Consider the following 13,618-nt stretch of genomic DNA (forward strand, 5'->3'; position numbering starts at 1 on the left):
ATTTTGTGGCAAAGTTAAGTGACTAGATAAAAATAAAAACAACACACACAAAGAAAACTCAGTGGCTTACCTTGACTTCTTGTTTCATAAAGTGTAAGAACTGAAGAAATATTATGGTGATGGTGATAAACTTGTAATATTTGTGCAACATTTCGTCTAACTCAGTTATATAAATTTACTAGTAGAATGTGAATCTTATCAATATTTGTCATTTGCAGCAATGAAGACTCCCATTAAGATTAATCTTTTACAACATTTTGTTCTATACACTTCATAATTTATTTGACTTCATGTCCATGAATTACTTTTCCATAATACTTGCCCTCCCAAAATATTTGGGTTACATAATGGAAGAATACAAATAATTTACAATTGTATAGTAGTAATCACTTCAATTTTCAAACATTAACTTAAGTCAAATTCTCATAGGGGTTTAAAAATAAATCCCAAGATTCATCCAGGTTAAAAAACATTTTTAAGGTTTTGTTTTCAATTTTCAGTCCACTTTCCTGAATAAAGGTGTATGTAGATAACAGGAAAAGGAGAGAGGAAGAAAGAAGACATAATGGCTACAAAAACAAGACTAATCAAGCTTCAGTAACTTGATAAGCTACGTTGAAATATCTTTGTTTTTGTGTCTCTGGTCAAAACTATTACTAAAACTAAGATTCTTCTATAAAACCAAAAAGACCTTTCAGAAATTAGACATTATGCATTTCATAGCTAAACTGCTCAAAATTAATTACATTTTTTCCCAGAGTTCCATCAGTTTGGAAAAAACTCTCAAACAATGCTTTTAAATTTTACATACATCTTTTTGCACCACAGCCATTATATCTTGTTAATCCTTCAGTATACGTTGTTCGACAATATCTTTTTCCAACTGAAGAATTTCAGGACAACAGAATGCAACTATCTTGAAATGCATACCTGTTAGGTAGCCAAAAGGCTGTATCATATATCCTCCCCCTACCCAATCACAAACTGTCTGAGGCATTTTTCTCTGATAAAGAAGACACACTGAATGAGGTATCATCAGGCTCCGGTGAGGCATGATTGAAATCCATCTCTTCTAATTCAGGAGGTAAATCTGACAGCAGTGCCTGAGTCAGAAAAATCAATTGTTTTGAATTAGTACGTGGACATATTTTTTCCAATTTTATAGTTGTGGTCCTTTCACATTGATTTATTTTTACAGATTTAAATAAAGGAGCATTTCTCTTTCAGGACCTTATACAATATCTTACCTAAGAGAAAAATTCTTCATACATTATTAAGGAAGTAACAAAATACTAGATCTTGAGAGCGTGGATTATATAGAGTGGAATCCTGAACAAAAGGGAAATAAGGAGAGAAATGAGCAACTATTCTGAACCAAATGCCTTGAAGCGTTTGAGATAAGTGATTTTCATACTAGTTTTGAGTGTTCACTGATAACTGCTAAAGGGCTTTAACATTATATTCCTTATTAAAATAGTCCTGCTTGGTTATGCTGTGTCCTTCAGACTAAAACACATTTCACAAAAGAGTATTTTGTACTTCAGTGGGAGAAAGAACTTAGCAGTTAGGGGAAAAGTTCAGCTATTCTACTTTAGATTAAACTTTAACAATTTAAAAGTCCAAGTGATTTTTTTTCTTTTATTAGGCCATGCCCATATCTACAGATGGCCAAGCATTCACCAAGACACTGCTGAACCAGTGAATTTGGCTGTGTAATGATGCATCTAGAGGGCTGCTCATTTTTTCTGCTGGAGTAATTTGGATAAGCCAAGAGCCATGAACTAAACTTTGCCATGCTGTAATTGTTTCATCTGGAGTTGCAGAACATGCATTCATACTAGAGAAATAAATAATTAATCAAGTTTTATCTGGTTGGTAGTGCTGATGCCCATTTGACCATCAGAAATTGCAAATTAAATGATTAATTTGATGATCCTAATACCAAAAATAATGTAGCATATCTCGGCAAGTTTTAGACAACGTTACTTGTAGTGTGGGCTTTGGGTGCAGTAGTAAACAAAGATCAAGGGAACAGGAACAAATGTAAGCTTGCCACTACCCAAATACGGAACGAAAAAACAGGGCATGTTAGAGAACACATGAAATCCACTTGAAATAAGACATTACTCTCCTATTCTGTTTATTAAAAGAAGTGACAGCTATAAATCCTACAGTTTTTGTCTTAGAGCAAAGAGGAAAGATTAGAGCTTTCTGTCAGGCTTCAAAAGGAAAGACTAACTCCTTCTGAACAAAAATTTATTATTTATTTTATGCTATTAAATTGTCCATGAACTTCTTGATGAAACTGAGTGTACTATTTACAAAGCAGTCACCTAAAGGTACTACATACTCTCTAAGGTTTCTAGATTGCAGTCATAGGACACAGAGCCCTTTTCTGCTAGATCACTTGTTTACCACTAACCCAGTCTAGGTGAAACAAAGACTTTGCTGATATTGGTTGATCATAGTTTATGAGAAATACATCACTGGATTTATTTCATTTTGCAAGTGTGAAGAAGCCCCATTAAAGAGGGCAAAGTGTTACAATTAACATAGCTTAGAGTACTGGAAAGTCAAAGTAGATGAGCAAAGTTAATGACATTCTAAATTCTAGTGGGGAGACCTTCAAATCAAAGAAGCACTACTTTTTATTTCTTTCTCATTGCACCTAATGTAGTTGACTAAAATGAGTGTAGTATGAAATAGGAAAACTTTAATATCTGAGGCAATATAAGGCACAACTAATGCATGAAGTCCACTTTAAAATTCTCCTTTTCAGTATCTTCTGGATTGCAACATTGGCACACTGAACAAATCTTCAGATTATGTCAGTTACTAGAACTGTCTTTTTCATAGACCAAAGTGAACACAATGAGCCCTCTTCACTTCAGGTTCTTCATCAGTCAGAGCCTGACCTAGTGTCACTCTTCCTAAGAGATTAAGGCATTTCCCAAATATATCATCAGTCTCTATAATACTTATTCTGGGCCCTAGGGTGTGAATGCCAAGTTCCATAATGTTAACCATTCTTATCCTCCTTGCAAAGTGGAGAAATCGAAGTTCAAGAAAGGCAATTGACCTGGCTAGAATCACATAGTGAATTATCAAGGGAAGAAAGACCATAACTAATGACTTAGCACAGTTCTGGGAACATTATTTTTATTTTAAACTGGCTATTGATTAAAAATTTATTTGGATAATCAAATATTTCAGTCAGACATTATCATATATTTTTAAATCCTGGACTGCTTCATTGGAGCAAAGTATTCTGTGGAACACTCATCTCACTCAACTTACCAAAATCAAGATTAATAGAAAAACAGGCTTTTTAAATGAGAAACCAGTGACAATATGGCTCTCTTTTATTCGGCAGAATAAAAATTAATTCCTTCCAGAAATAAACCTCTAAGTATTTCATAGTATAAAGATCAGTAGTTTAAGAGATGACCTGGATAACTTTTGTGGACTACTATGTGTCTTCTATATTTTTAAACCGTATTTTGAGATCCATTATACCCAATCTCAACTATGAAAATCAGTAGTTTCTATCTGGGGGCTGATTATATAGGCCATGATTTTCAGTACTTTTTTTTTTTTTTTTTTGCGGTACGTTGGGGTAGAGGAATCAAACACTATCGTTAAATTGGGAAAAGTGAATGCTGCACTGTGGTCACAAAGAATTTCACAAAGTAATCTCACGTTTTTTTAGTGATGAGCAACATATCATGAAATAAAAGGTATTCAAACACTTGTGAACTCTAGTAGAGGCTGGAATGTAACTGAAATCCAGAAGAGAGGCAAATGCCTCACTTCTTTCATTCACAAAAGGTCCCCAAATATGTGTCTCTCCAGTTAGTGTAGCCCCATCTCTACAAACATTTTGAGAATTTCTTTAAAACTAATTAAATGAAATAATATGAACAAGATGGGGAATACAGTCAATAATTATGTAAAAAATATTTTAAATGTTTTCCCTATTTAGTGGTGGCTTGGAATTAACAAAGTATGATTAATCAGTTATTTTGATTTTCCACTAAAGTAGCACACAAAATCTGAGTATTTTTTCCCAATCAAACTGTGCTTTAAAAAAAAGTCACAAAGTAACAAATTCTTCCTTGATGCCAAGTAGGAATGAGGTATAAAAACAAAAAAATATGTAGAACCCAAGTGTGACATGCTACTTTTCAACATGATACATTACAGCTTACTATTCTCTTCTGTCACTTACCTGCTGTTGTTCCTTATCGTCAGCTTTTATAGCTAGTATCAAGCTTCTTACAAATGTCTGAAGTTTAAAATATTTTTGCTTTTGAATCTCTAGTTCATTTTCAATGAATCTGACTTCTTCATTCTGAAGGAGAAAACATCGAATAATACAATTACTCTATGCAAACCTAGGACCATACATGTTTGATGTACAATAAAATTTTTAAAAAGCAATCAACTTAGAGGGACAATAAAGAAGATAACATTTTAGCATAAAGGAATATAAAGCACAGAAGTAAATTATCCTTTTACTCAAAGGCTGCCTTTTAAGCAAATCACCAACAGAAAATAATCTGCAAGGTCAAAAATCCAATCAAATAAATTCCAGTAAGAGAAAAATCAAGAAACAGTTCCCTTCTTGGAAAGACTCCTCCTACATTAAACCTAATTAGCATTTGGATTAGGATTAATAATAGAGCTCAATTAACCCCAAGTAAAGAGTGATAGCAGATGCAGTAATGCTGAATGTACTATTCACAAAGCCAAATACTGAGGTTATTATTTTGTACCAAGAAAGGACTCAAATTTTTAATAAGACTGTCTTAAGTAGTTTTCTGAGGTCCCCACCTTTATGTAAGAGTTTGTTATTTAGAAAATATCTCCAAATTTACCACTGATTTGAAAGCAAGTCTCCACTATTTTTCCTAGTTGCGTAGGAAAAGAACAATAGACTAGGTTTTGGGAGGATTTTAGTGTCAGGTCTACTGATAATTGTGTAAACTTGGGCAGGCCAATTAACCTGTGACTCTATTTACTCACCAATAAAATGGATATAATACTAGCAGTCTTTGGGAATTCTAGCTTGAGGGTTATAAGGCTCAAATAAGATAATGGCCATGAAATTGCTCTGAATAGATTTACTATTTAAGCTACAATAGTCAAGAAAGTGTGGTATTGTCAAAAGGGTGGACATACAGATCAATGGACAGAACAGAGTCCAGAAATATTTATTATATATTACTTTATACATATATAATACATATATATATATGTACATATACATATTTGGTTGATTTTTGATGAAGATGCTGAGGTAATTCAATGGACAAAGAACAGTCTTTTAAAAAACAGTGGTTGAACAATTGTAAATCTATACCCCCTCCAAAAATGATTATTAACCCTTACCTCACACCATATACAAAATTTAATAAGAAATGGATCATAGGCCTAAATGTAGAACCTAAAACTATAAAACTTCTAGAGGAAAACAAAGGAAAGATATCTTTATGTCCTTGGGTTAGGCAAAGATTTTTCAATAGGACACAAAAAGCATGAAATTTAAAAGAAGGATTTCATAAAAAAAAAAAAACACAGCCTTTGCTTTTCAAAAGACACTTAAGAAAATAAAAATACATGCTACATATAAGGAGAAAAAAATTTGTAAATCACATATCTGATGAAGGACTTACATTCAGAATACATAAAGAGATCTTGCAGCACAAATATAGGACCAGCAACAGAATAAAAAGCAGGCAAAATATTTGAACATACACTTTATCAAAGAAGAAATGTGAATGGCCAATAAATATGTGAAAATGCTTAATATTGTTTATCAAGGAAATGCAAATTAAAATCCCAAAGAGATACTACCACCAACATACTACAATGGCTAATGTTAAAGAGACTGACAATAGCAAGTGCTGATGAGAATGTGGAGCAATTAGAAGTCTCATACTTTGCTGGTGGGAGTGTAAAGCAGTACAGCAACTTTGGAAAATGTTTTGGCAGTTTTTTATAAAATTAAACATACTCTTTTTTACCATCTGACTCAGCAATCCTACTCTTAAGTATTTACCCAAGGGAAGTAAAAACACATGTCCACAAAAAGACAGACATGAATATTCATAGCAGCTTTATTCATAATAACCCCAAACTAGAAGAAACACAAGTGTCCATCAGCAGATGAATAACAAATTGTGTTCATGGTTACACAACTGTGTCCAATTGTCAAAACTAAATGTATGAAAAGGTGAATTTTATTGTATGTAATTATATATCAAAAAAACTGATTAAAAAATTTATTACCGAGCCCTCTTGCCAAAAACTTGAAAATAAGCTGTACGTATTCTCTGCCACCAGAGAATCTGTCTCAAAGAGCATAGCAGGACCTTTAACAGCATTTGCTCAAAAAGCTGCATAAAATACATTAAATTAGTTAATTCTATGGGCATTCTTGTTTCAATTGAGAGGATACAGTTGTATTAATCATATTCTATCTATGAATATGTTTACTGCATCAATTATTTTATCAGCTCAGTTTAGAACTTATTTTACCTAATAAAACTGCTTCCTTTTCAGACCATTTAATACCAAGTGAATGATCTGCAAATGATGATTCAAGCTAAATTCCTTGTTCAAAGGCACTCTACAGTAATCTAAGTTATAAGCAAGCATTATAATAAAATTCCATGTGCTCCTGCTGTAATACACTTAACTAATTCTAAACTTTTTGTATTTTTAGTATTCATTGTCAGAACAGCAGTATTAGTAAAGTGCTGACCAGGAAGTCTTTTTGAATACAGGAGATATCTATCATCATTATCATAGTGTCCTTTGAAAGTGCAGTCCTCTAGAGCTACACTCACAGTCCATCAGAAAACATTTTAAAAACAGTAATTCACATTTGCAAAAGTCAGGAAGCATCTTTTGGTATGCAGATCTCTTCTCATGTAAATATTCCTCCACCTCAGTATTTATGCAATGTTTTTAAAACATAAACAGCTTTAAGATAATTTAATATTTCAGACATTTTCTTCTTGGAGCTGCTTTTTGCAAGCCTATTAAACGCTTCCTAGATTACAGGCAGTAATTTATGTGTACTTTCGAGATTTTCCTAAGCAAATGGTTTGTGAGAAGAACTAGTAAGATAACATCAGTCACTGCATTTCACAAAAAAAGACCTAGCTCATTTTTCTTTTTAAAATCTTCCCTACATTCCCACTAAACTTTGTCAATTCTCCAAGGTAACTGTAGGGAGCACTCAAGGCTTCATGAGAACCGGGGCTTTGATCTCTGAGCAGGCTACTGATGGATGCCAAACATGAGGTGTTATTTTATGATACAGCTACCCATGCCTCAGAAACTCAGCTCATCAACTTGTGTTATAAACATTTGGGGTTAGTTAGAACTCCTAGCAATATGGATTTCTAGCAAATATCTAAGTCAGAAACTCCACTATGCCCACACTGAATAGTGATGTTTGCATATTAGTAATTACCAAACACACATAAAAAACATTCTTTCATTTTGCTACAGTGAATCTCAAGAACAACGAGAGATTGTTCAATTTAGTGTGGGGGGAAATAAGTTATAATAATACAGCTGCGGATCTTAATTGATTTTATATAAATGAGCACTTGCATAATAATATTAAAAGTATTTCCAAGGATAAATTAATTTATTCACTCATTCAGGAACTACTTACAAGACACCTATGTCCTAGGCACTAGACCAGGTAACATAAACATGAATAAGATAAGTATCTACAAGAAGCTTATGATGAATATATTCAAGAAACCAGCAAGGTGATTTTGATCCCAAAACAAAGAACACTAGCATGTGTATGCAAATAGAATAAAACAATGTTCTCTCAACGAAGATTACATTTCCAAACTGGTAAGTCTATTTTATTTATTTATTTTTCTGGCTGCACTACACCGCATGCAGGATCTTAGTTCCCTGGCCAGGGATCGAACCTGTGTCCCCCTGCACTGGGAGTGCAGTCTCAACCACTGGACCACCAGGGAAGTCCCTGGTAAGGCTATTTTAAATCAACTTACTGAAATCAGCATTGAGAACTGCTATATGAGGTTTCACTTACAGGTACTTCAGAATTAAGGTAACAAAATTCACTGATGAAGTGAACCGAAATATCTCAAATAATGATTACAAAGAGACATATTTTCTATATAGGTGTTAATTTTTGAGAGTTAAATATTACTCAGCCATAAAAAGAAACAAAATTGAGCTATTTGTAATGAGGTGGATGGACCTAGAGTCTGTCATACAGAGTGAAGTAAGTCAGAAAGAGAAAAACAAATACCGTATGCTAACACATATATACGGAATGTAAGAAAAAAAAATGTCATGAAGAACCTAGTGGTAAGACAGGAATAAAGATACAGACGTACTAGAGAATGGACTTGAGGATATGGGGAGGGGGAAGGGTAAGCTGTGACAAAGTGAGAGAGTGGCATGGACACATATACACTACCAAATGTAAAATAGATAGCTAGTGGGAAGCAGCTGCATAGCTAAGGGAGATCAGCTCGGTGCTTTCTGACCACCTAGAGGGGTGGGATAGGGAAGGTGGGAGGGAGGGAGACGCAAGAGGGAAGAGATATGGGAACATATGCATATGTATAACTGATTCACTTTGTTATAAAGCAGAAACTAACACACCATCGTAAAGAAATTATACTCCAATAAAGACGTAAAAAAAAAGTTCATGTAGGATGGTGATGTTTTATAAAAAATATCCTTAATAAGGTAGCGAAAGACCCCTTGTTCCCACAGAATTTACCAAAATGGAAATCACCGGGATGAGGGGAAGATGGCGGAAGAGTAAGACGCGGAGATCACCTTCCTCCCCACAGATACACCAGAAATACATGTACACGTGGAACAACTCCTACAGAACACCTACTGAACGCTGGCAGAAGACCTTAGACCTCCCAAAAGGCAAGAAACTCCCCACGTACCTGGGTAGGGCAAAAGAAACAAAGAAAAAACAGAGACAAAATTATAGGGATGGGACCTGCACCAGTGGGAGGGAGCTGTGAAGGAGGAAAGGTTTCCCCACACTAGGAAGCCCCTTCGCGGGCAGAGATTGCAGGTGCCGGAGGTGGGGAGCTTCAGAGCCGCGGAGGAGAGCGCAGCAACAGGCGTGCAGAGGGCAAAGCAGAGAGATCCACGCAGAGGATTGGTGCTGACCGGCACTCACCAGCTCGACAGGCTTGTCTGCTCACCAGCCGGGGCGGGCGGGGCTGTGAGCTGAGGCTCAGGCTTTGATTGGAGGGCAGGGAGAGGACTGGGGTTGGCGGCGTGAACAGAGCCTGAAGGGGTTAGTGCACCATGGCTAGCTGGGAGGGAGGCCGGGAAAAGGTCTGGAGCTGTGGAAGAGGCAAGAGACTTTTTCTTCCCTCTTTGTTTCCTGGTGCGCGAGGAGAGGGGATTAAGAGTGATGTTTAAAGGAGCTCCAGAGACGGGCACGAGCTGCGGCTAAAAGCGCAAACCCCAGAGACGGCTAAGGCTGCTGCTGCTGCCACCAAGAAGCCTGGGTGCGAGCACAGGTCACTATCCACACCTCCCTTCTGGGGAGCCTGTGCAGCCCACCACTGCCAGGTTGCCGGGATCCAGGGACAACTTCCCCGGGAGAACTCACGGTGCGCCTCAGGCTGGTGCATTGTCATGCCGGCCTCTGGCGCCGCAGGCTCGCCCCGCACTCCGTGCCCCTCCCTCCCCCCCGGCCTGAGTGAGCCAGAGCCCCCGAATCAGCGGCTCCTTGAACCCTGTCCTGTCTGAGCAAAAAACAGTCGCCCTCCGGCGACCTACACTTAGAGGCGGGGCCAAATCCAAAGCTGAGGCCCTGGGAGCTATGAGAACAAAGAAGAGAAAGGGAAATCTCTCCCAGCAGCCTCAGAAGCAGCGGATTAAAGCTCCACAATCAACTTGATGTACCCTGCATCTGTGGAATACATGAATAGACAACAAATCATTCCAAATCGAGGAGGTGGACTTTGAGAACAAGGTTTATGATATTTTCCCCTTTTCCTCCTTTTGTGCATGTGTATGTGTACGCTTCTGTGTGAGATTTTGTCTGTATAGCTTTACTTCCACCATTTGTCCTAGGGTTCTATCTGTCCATTTTTCTCTTGTTTTTTTTAAAAAAAATTTTCTTAATATTTAATTTTAATAACTTTATTTTATTTTACTTACCTTCTATCTTTCTTTCTTCCTTTCTTTCTTTCTTTCTTTCTTTCTTTCCTTCTTTCTTTCTTCCTTTCTTTCTTTCTTTCTTTCTTTCTTTCTTTCTTTCTTTCTTTCTTTCTTTCTTTCTTTCTTTCTTTCTTTCTTTCTTTCTTTCTTTCTTTCTTTCTTTCTTTCTTTCTTTCTTTCTTTCTTCCTTCCCTCCTTTAGACAACGAATCATCCCAAATTGAGGAGGTGGACTTTGAGAACAAGATTTATGATTTTTTCCCCTTTTCCTCTTTTAGTGAGTGTGTATGTGTATGCTACTCTGTGAGATTTTCTCTGTATAGCTTTGCTTCAAACATTTGTCCCAGGGCTCTATGTGTCCATTTGTTTTTTTAAATTTTTTTCTTAATTATTAATTTTAATGTTAATAACTTTATTTTATTTTACTTATCTTCTTTCTTTCTTTCTTTCTTTCTTTCTTTTTTTTTCGGTACTTGGGCCTCTCGCTGTTGTGGCCTCTCCCGTTGTGGAGCACAGGCTCCAGATGCGCAGGCTCAGCGGCCATGGCTCACGGGCCCAGTCACTCCGTGGCATGTGGGATCTTCCCGGACCGGGGCACAAACCCGTGTCCCCTGCATCGGCAGGCGGACTCTCAACCACTGCGCCACCAGGGAAGCCCCTCTTTCTTTCTTTCTTTCTTTCTTTCTTTCTTTCTTTCTTTCTTTCCTTCCTTCCTTCCTTCCTTCCTTCCTTCCCTCCTTTAGACAACGAATCATCCCAAATTGAGGAGGTGGACTGTGAGAGCAAGATTTATGATTTTTTCCCCTTTTCCTCATTTTGTGAGGGTGTATGTGTATGTTCTGTATGAGATTTTGTCTGTATAGCTTTGCTTCCACCATTTGTCCTAAGGTTCTCTCCGTCCGTTTTTTGTTTTTTTAAAATTATTATTCTTAACAATTATTTTTTGATTTAATAACTTTATTATATTTTACTTTATTTTATTTTATCGTCTTTCTTTCTTTCTATTTTCCTTCCTTCCCTCCTTCCTTCCTTCCTTCCTTCCTCCAACTGTTCCTCCCTCCCTCCCTCCTTTCTTTCTTTTCTTCTTTATTTCTTTCTTCCTTCCTTCCTTCCTTCCTCCCTTTCTTTCTTACTACTTCTACTAATTCTTTCTCTCTACTTTTCCTCCCTTTTACCCTGAACTGTGTGGATGAAAGGCTTTTGGTGCTGCAGCCAGGAGTCAGTGATGTGCCTCTGAGGTGGGAGAGCCAACTTCAGGACACTGGTAAACAAGTGACCTCCCAGCACCACATAATATCAAATGGCAAAAATCACCCAGAGACCTCCATCTCAATGCCACCACCCAGCTTCACTCAACAAGCAGCAAACTACAGTTCTGGACACCCTATGCCAAACAATTAGCAAAACAGGAACACAACCCCAGCCATTAGCAGAGAGGCTACTTAAAATCATAATAGATCCAAAGACACCCCAAAACACACCATCAGACGTGGACATGCCCACCAGAAAGACAAGATCCAGCCTCATCCACCAGAACACAGGCACTAGTCCCCTCCACCAGAAAGCCTACACAACCCACTGAACCAACCTTAGCCACTGGAGACAGACATCAAAAACACTGGGAACTATGAAACTGCAGCCTGCAAATAGGCGACCCAAAACACAGTAAGATAAGCAAAATGAGAAGACAGAAAAACACACCGCATATGAAGGAGGAAGATAAAAACCCACCAGACCTAACACATGAAGAGGAAATAGGCAGTCTACCTGAAAGAGAATTCAAAATAATGATAGTAAAGATGATCCAAAATCTTGGAAATAGAATAGACAAAATGCAAGATACTTTTAACAAGGACCTAGAAGTACTAAAGATGAAACAAACAATGATGAACAACACAATAAATGAAATGAAAAATACTCTAGATGGGATCAGTAGCAGAATAACTGAGGCAGAAGAACGGATAAGTGACCTGGAAGATAAAATAGTGGAAATAACTACTGCACAGCAGAAGAAAGAAATAAGAATGAAAAGAACTGAGGAAGTATCAGAGACCTCTGAGACAACATTAAACGCTCCAACATTCGAATTATAGGGGTTCCAGAAGAAGAAGAGAAAAAGAAAGGGACTGAGAAAATATTTGAAGAGATTATAGTTGAAAATTTCGCGAATATGGGAAAGGAAATAGTTAATCAAGTCCAGGAAGCACAGAGAGTCCCATACAGGATAAATCCAAGGAGAAATATGCCAAGACACATATTAATCAAACTATCAAAAATTAAATACAAAGAAAGCATATTAAAAGCAGCAAGGGAAAAACAACAAATAACACACAAGGGAATCCCCATAAGGTTAACAGCTGATCTTTCAGCAGAAACTCTGCAAGCCACAAGGGACTGGCAGGACATATTTAAAGTGATGAAGGAGAAAAACCTGTAACCAAGATTACTCTACCCAGCAAGGATCTCATTCAGATTTGACGGAGAAATTAAAACTTCTACAGACAAGCAAAAGCTGAGAGAGTTCAGCAACACCAAACCAGCTTTACAACAAATGCTAAAGGAACTTCTCTAGGCAAGAAACCCAAGAGAAGGAAAAGACCTACAGTAACTAACCCAAAACAATTTAGAAAATGGGAACAGGAACATACATATCAATAATTACCTTAAATGTAAATGGACTAAATGCTCCCACAAAAAGACACAGATTGGCTGAATGAATACAAAAACAAGACCCATATATATGCTGTCTACAAGAGACCCACTTCAGACCTTGAGACACATACAGACTGAAAGTGAGGGGATGGAAAAAGATATTCCATGCAAATGGAAACCAAAAGAAAGCTGGAGTAGCAATTCTCATATCAGACAAAATAGACTTTAAAATAAGGACTATTACAAGAGACAAAGAAGGACACTACATAATGATCAAGTGATCGATCCAAGAAGAAGATATAACAATTGTAAATATTTATGCACCCAACATAGGAGCACCTCAAAACATAGGGCAAATACTAATAGCCATAAAAGGGGAAATCGACAGTAGCATATTCATAGTAGGGGACTATAACACCCCACTTTCACCAAAGGACAGATCATCCAAAATGAAAATAAATAAGGAAGCACAAGCTTTAAATGATACATTAAACAAGATGGGCTTCATTGATATTCATAGGACGTTCTATCCAAAAACAACAGAATACACATTTTTCTCAAGTGCACATGGAACATTCTCCAGGATAGATCATATCTTGGGTCACAAATCAAGCCTTGGTAAATTTAAGAAAATTGAAATTGTTTCAAGTGTGTTTTCCAATCACAACACTATGAGACTAGATATCAATTACAGGAAAAGATCTGTAAAAAATACAAACACATGGAGGCTAAACAATACACTACTTAATAACGAAGTGATCACT

The 13,618-nt window shown here is 36.9% G+C and overlaps 1 protein-coding gene across 1 annotated transcript in view; it reads right to left on the reverse strand.

Moving 5' to 3' along the window:
* Nucleotides 1–262: 262 nt before the first annotated feature.
* Nucleotides 263–13,618, reverse strand: part of HDX (highly divergent homeobox) — a 172,215-nt gene continuing 158,859 nt past the window's right edge. The window contains exons 9-10 of the mRNA XM_032620009.1: nt 4,229–4,351; nt 263–1,103 (exon numbers count right to left, since the gene is read on the reverse strand). Coding sequence (XP_032475900.1) covers nt 978–1,103; nt 4,229–4,351 — 249 coding nt within the window. The 3' untranslated portion in view covers nt 263–977. The remainder of the gene's footprint in view (nt 1,104–4,228; nt 4,352–13,618) is intronic.

The sequence above is a fragment of the Phocoena sinus genome, chromosome X (genome assembly GCF_008692025.1).
Source record: "Phocoena sinus isolate mPhoSin1 chromosome X, mPhoSin1.pri, whole genome shotgun sequence".
Taxonomy (NCBI): Eukaryota; Metazoa; Chordata; class Mammalia; order Artiodactyla; family Phocoenidae; genus Phocoena; species Phocoena sinus.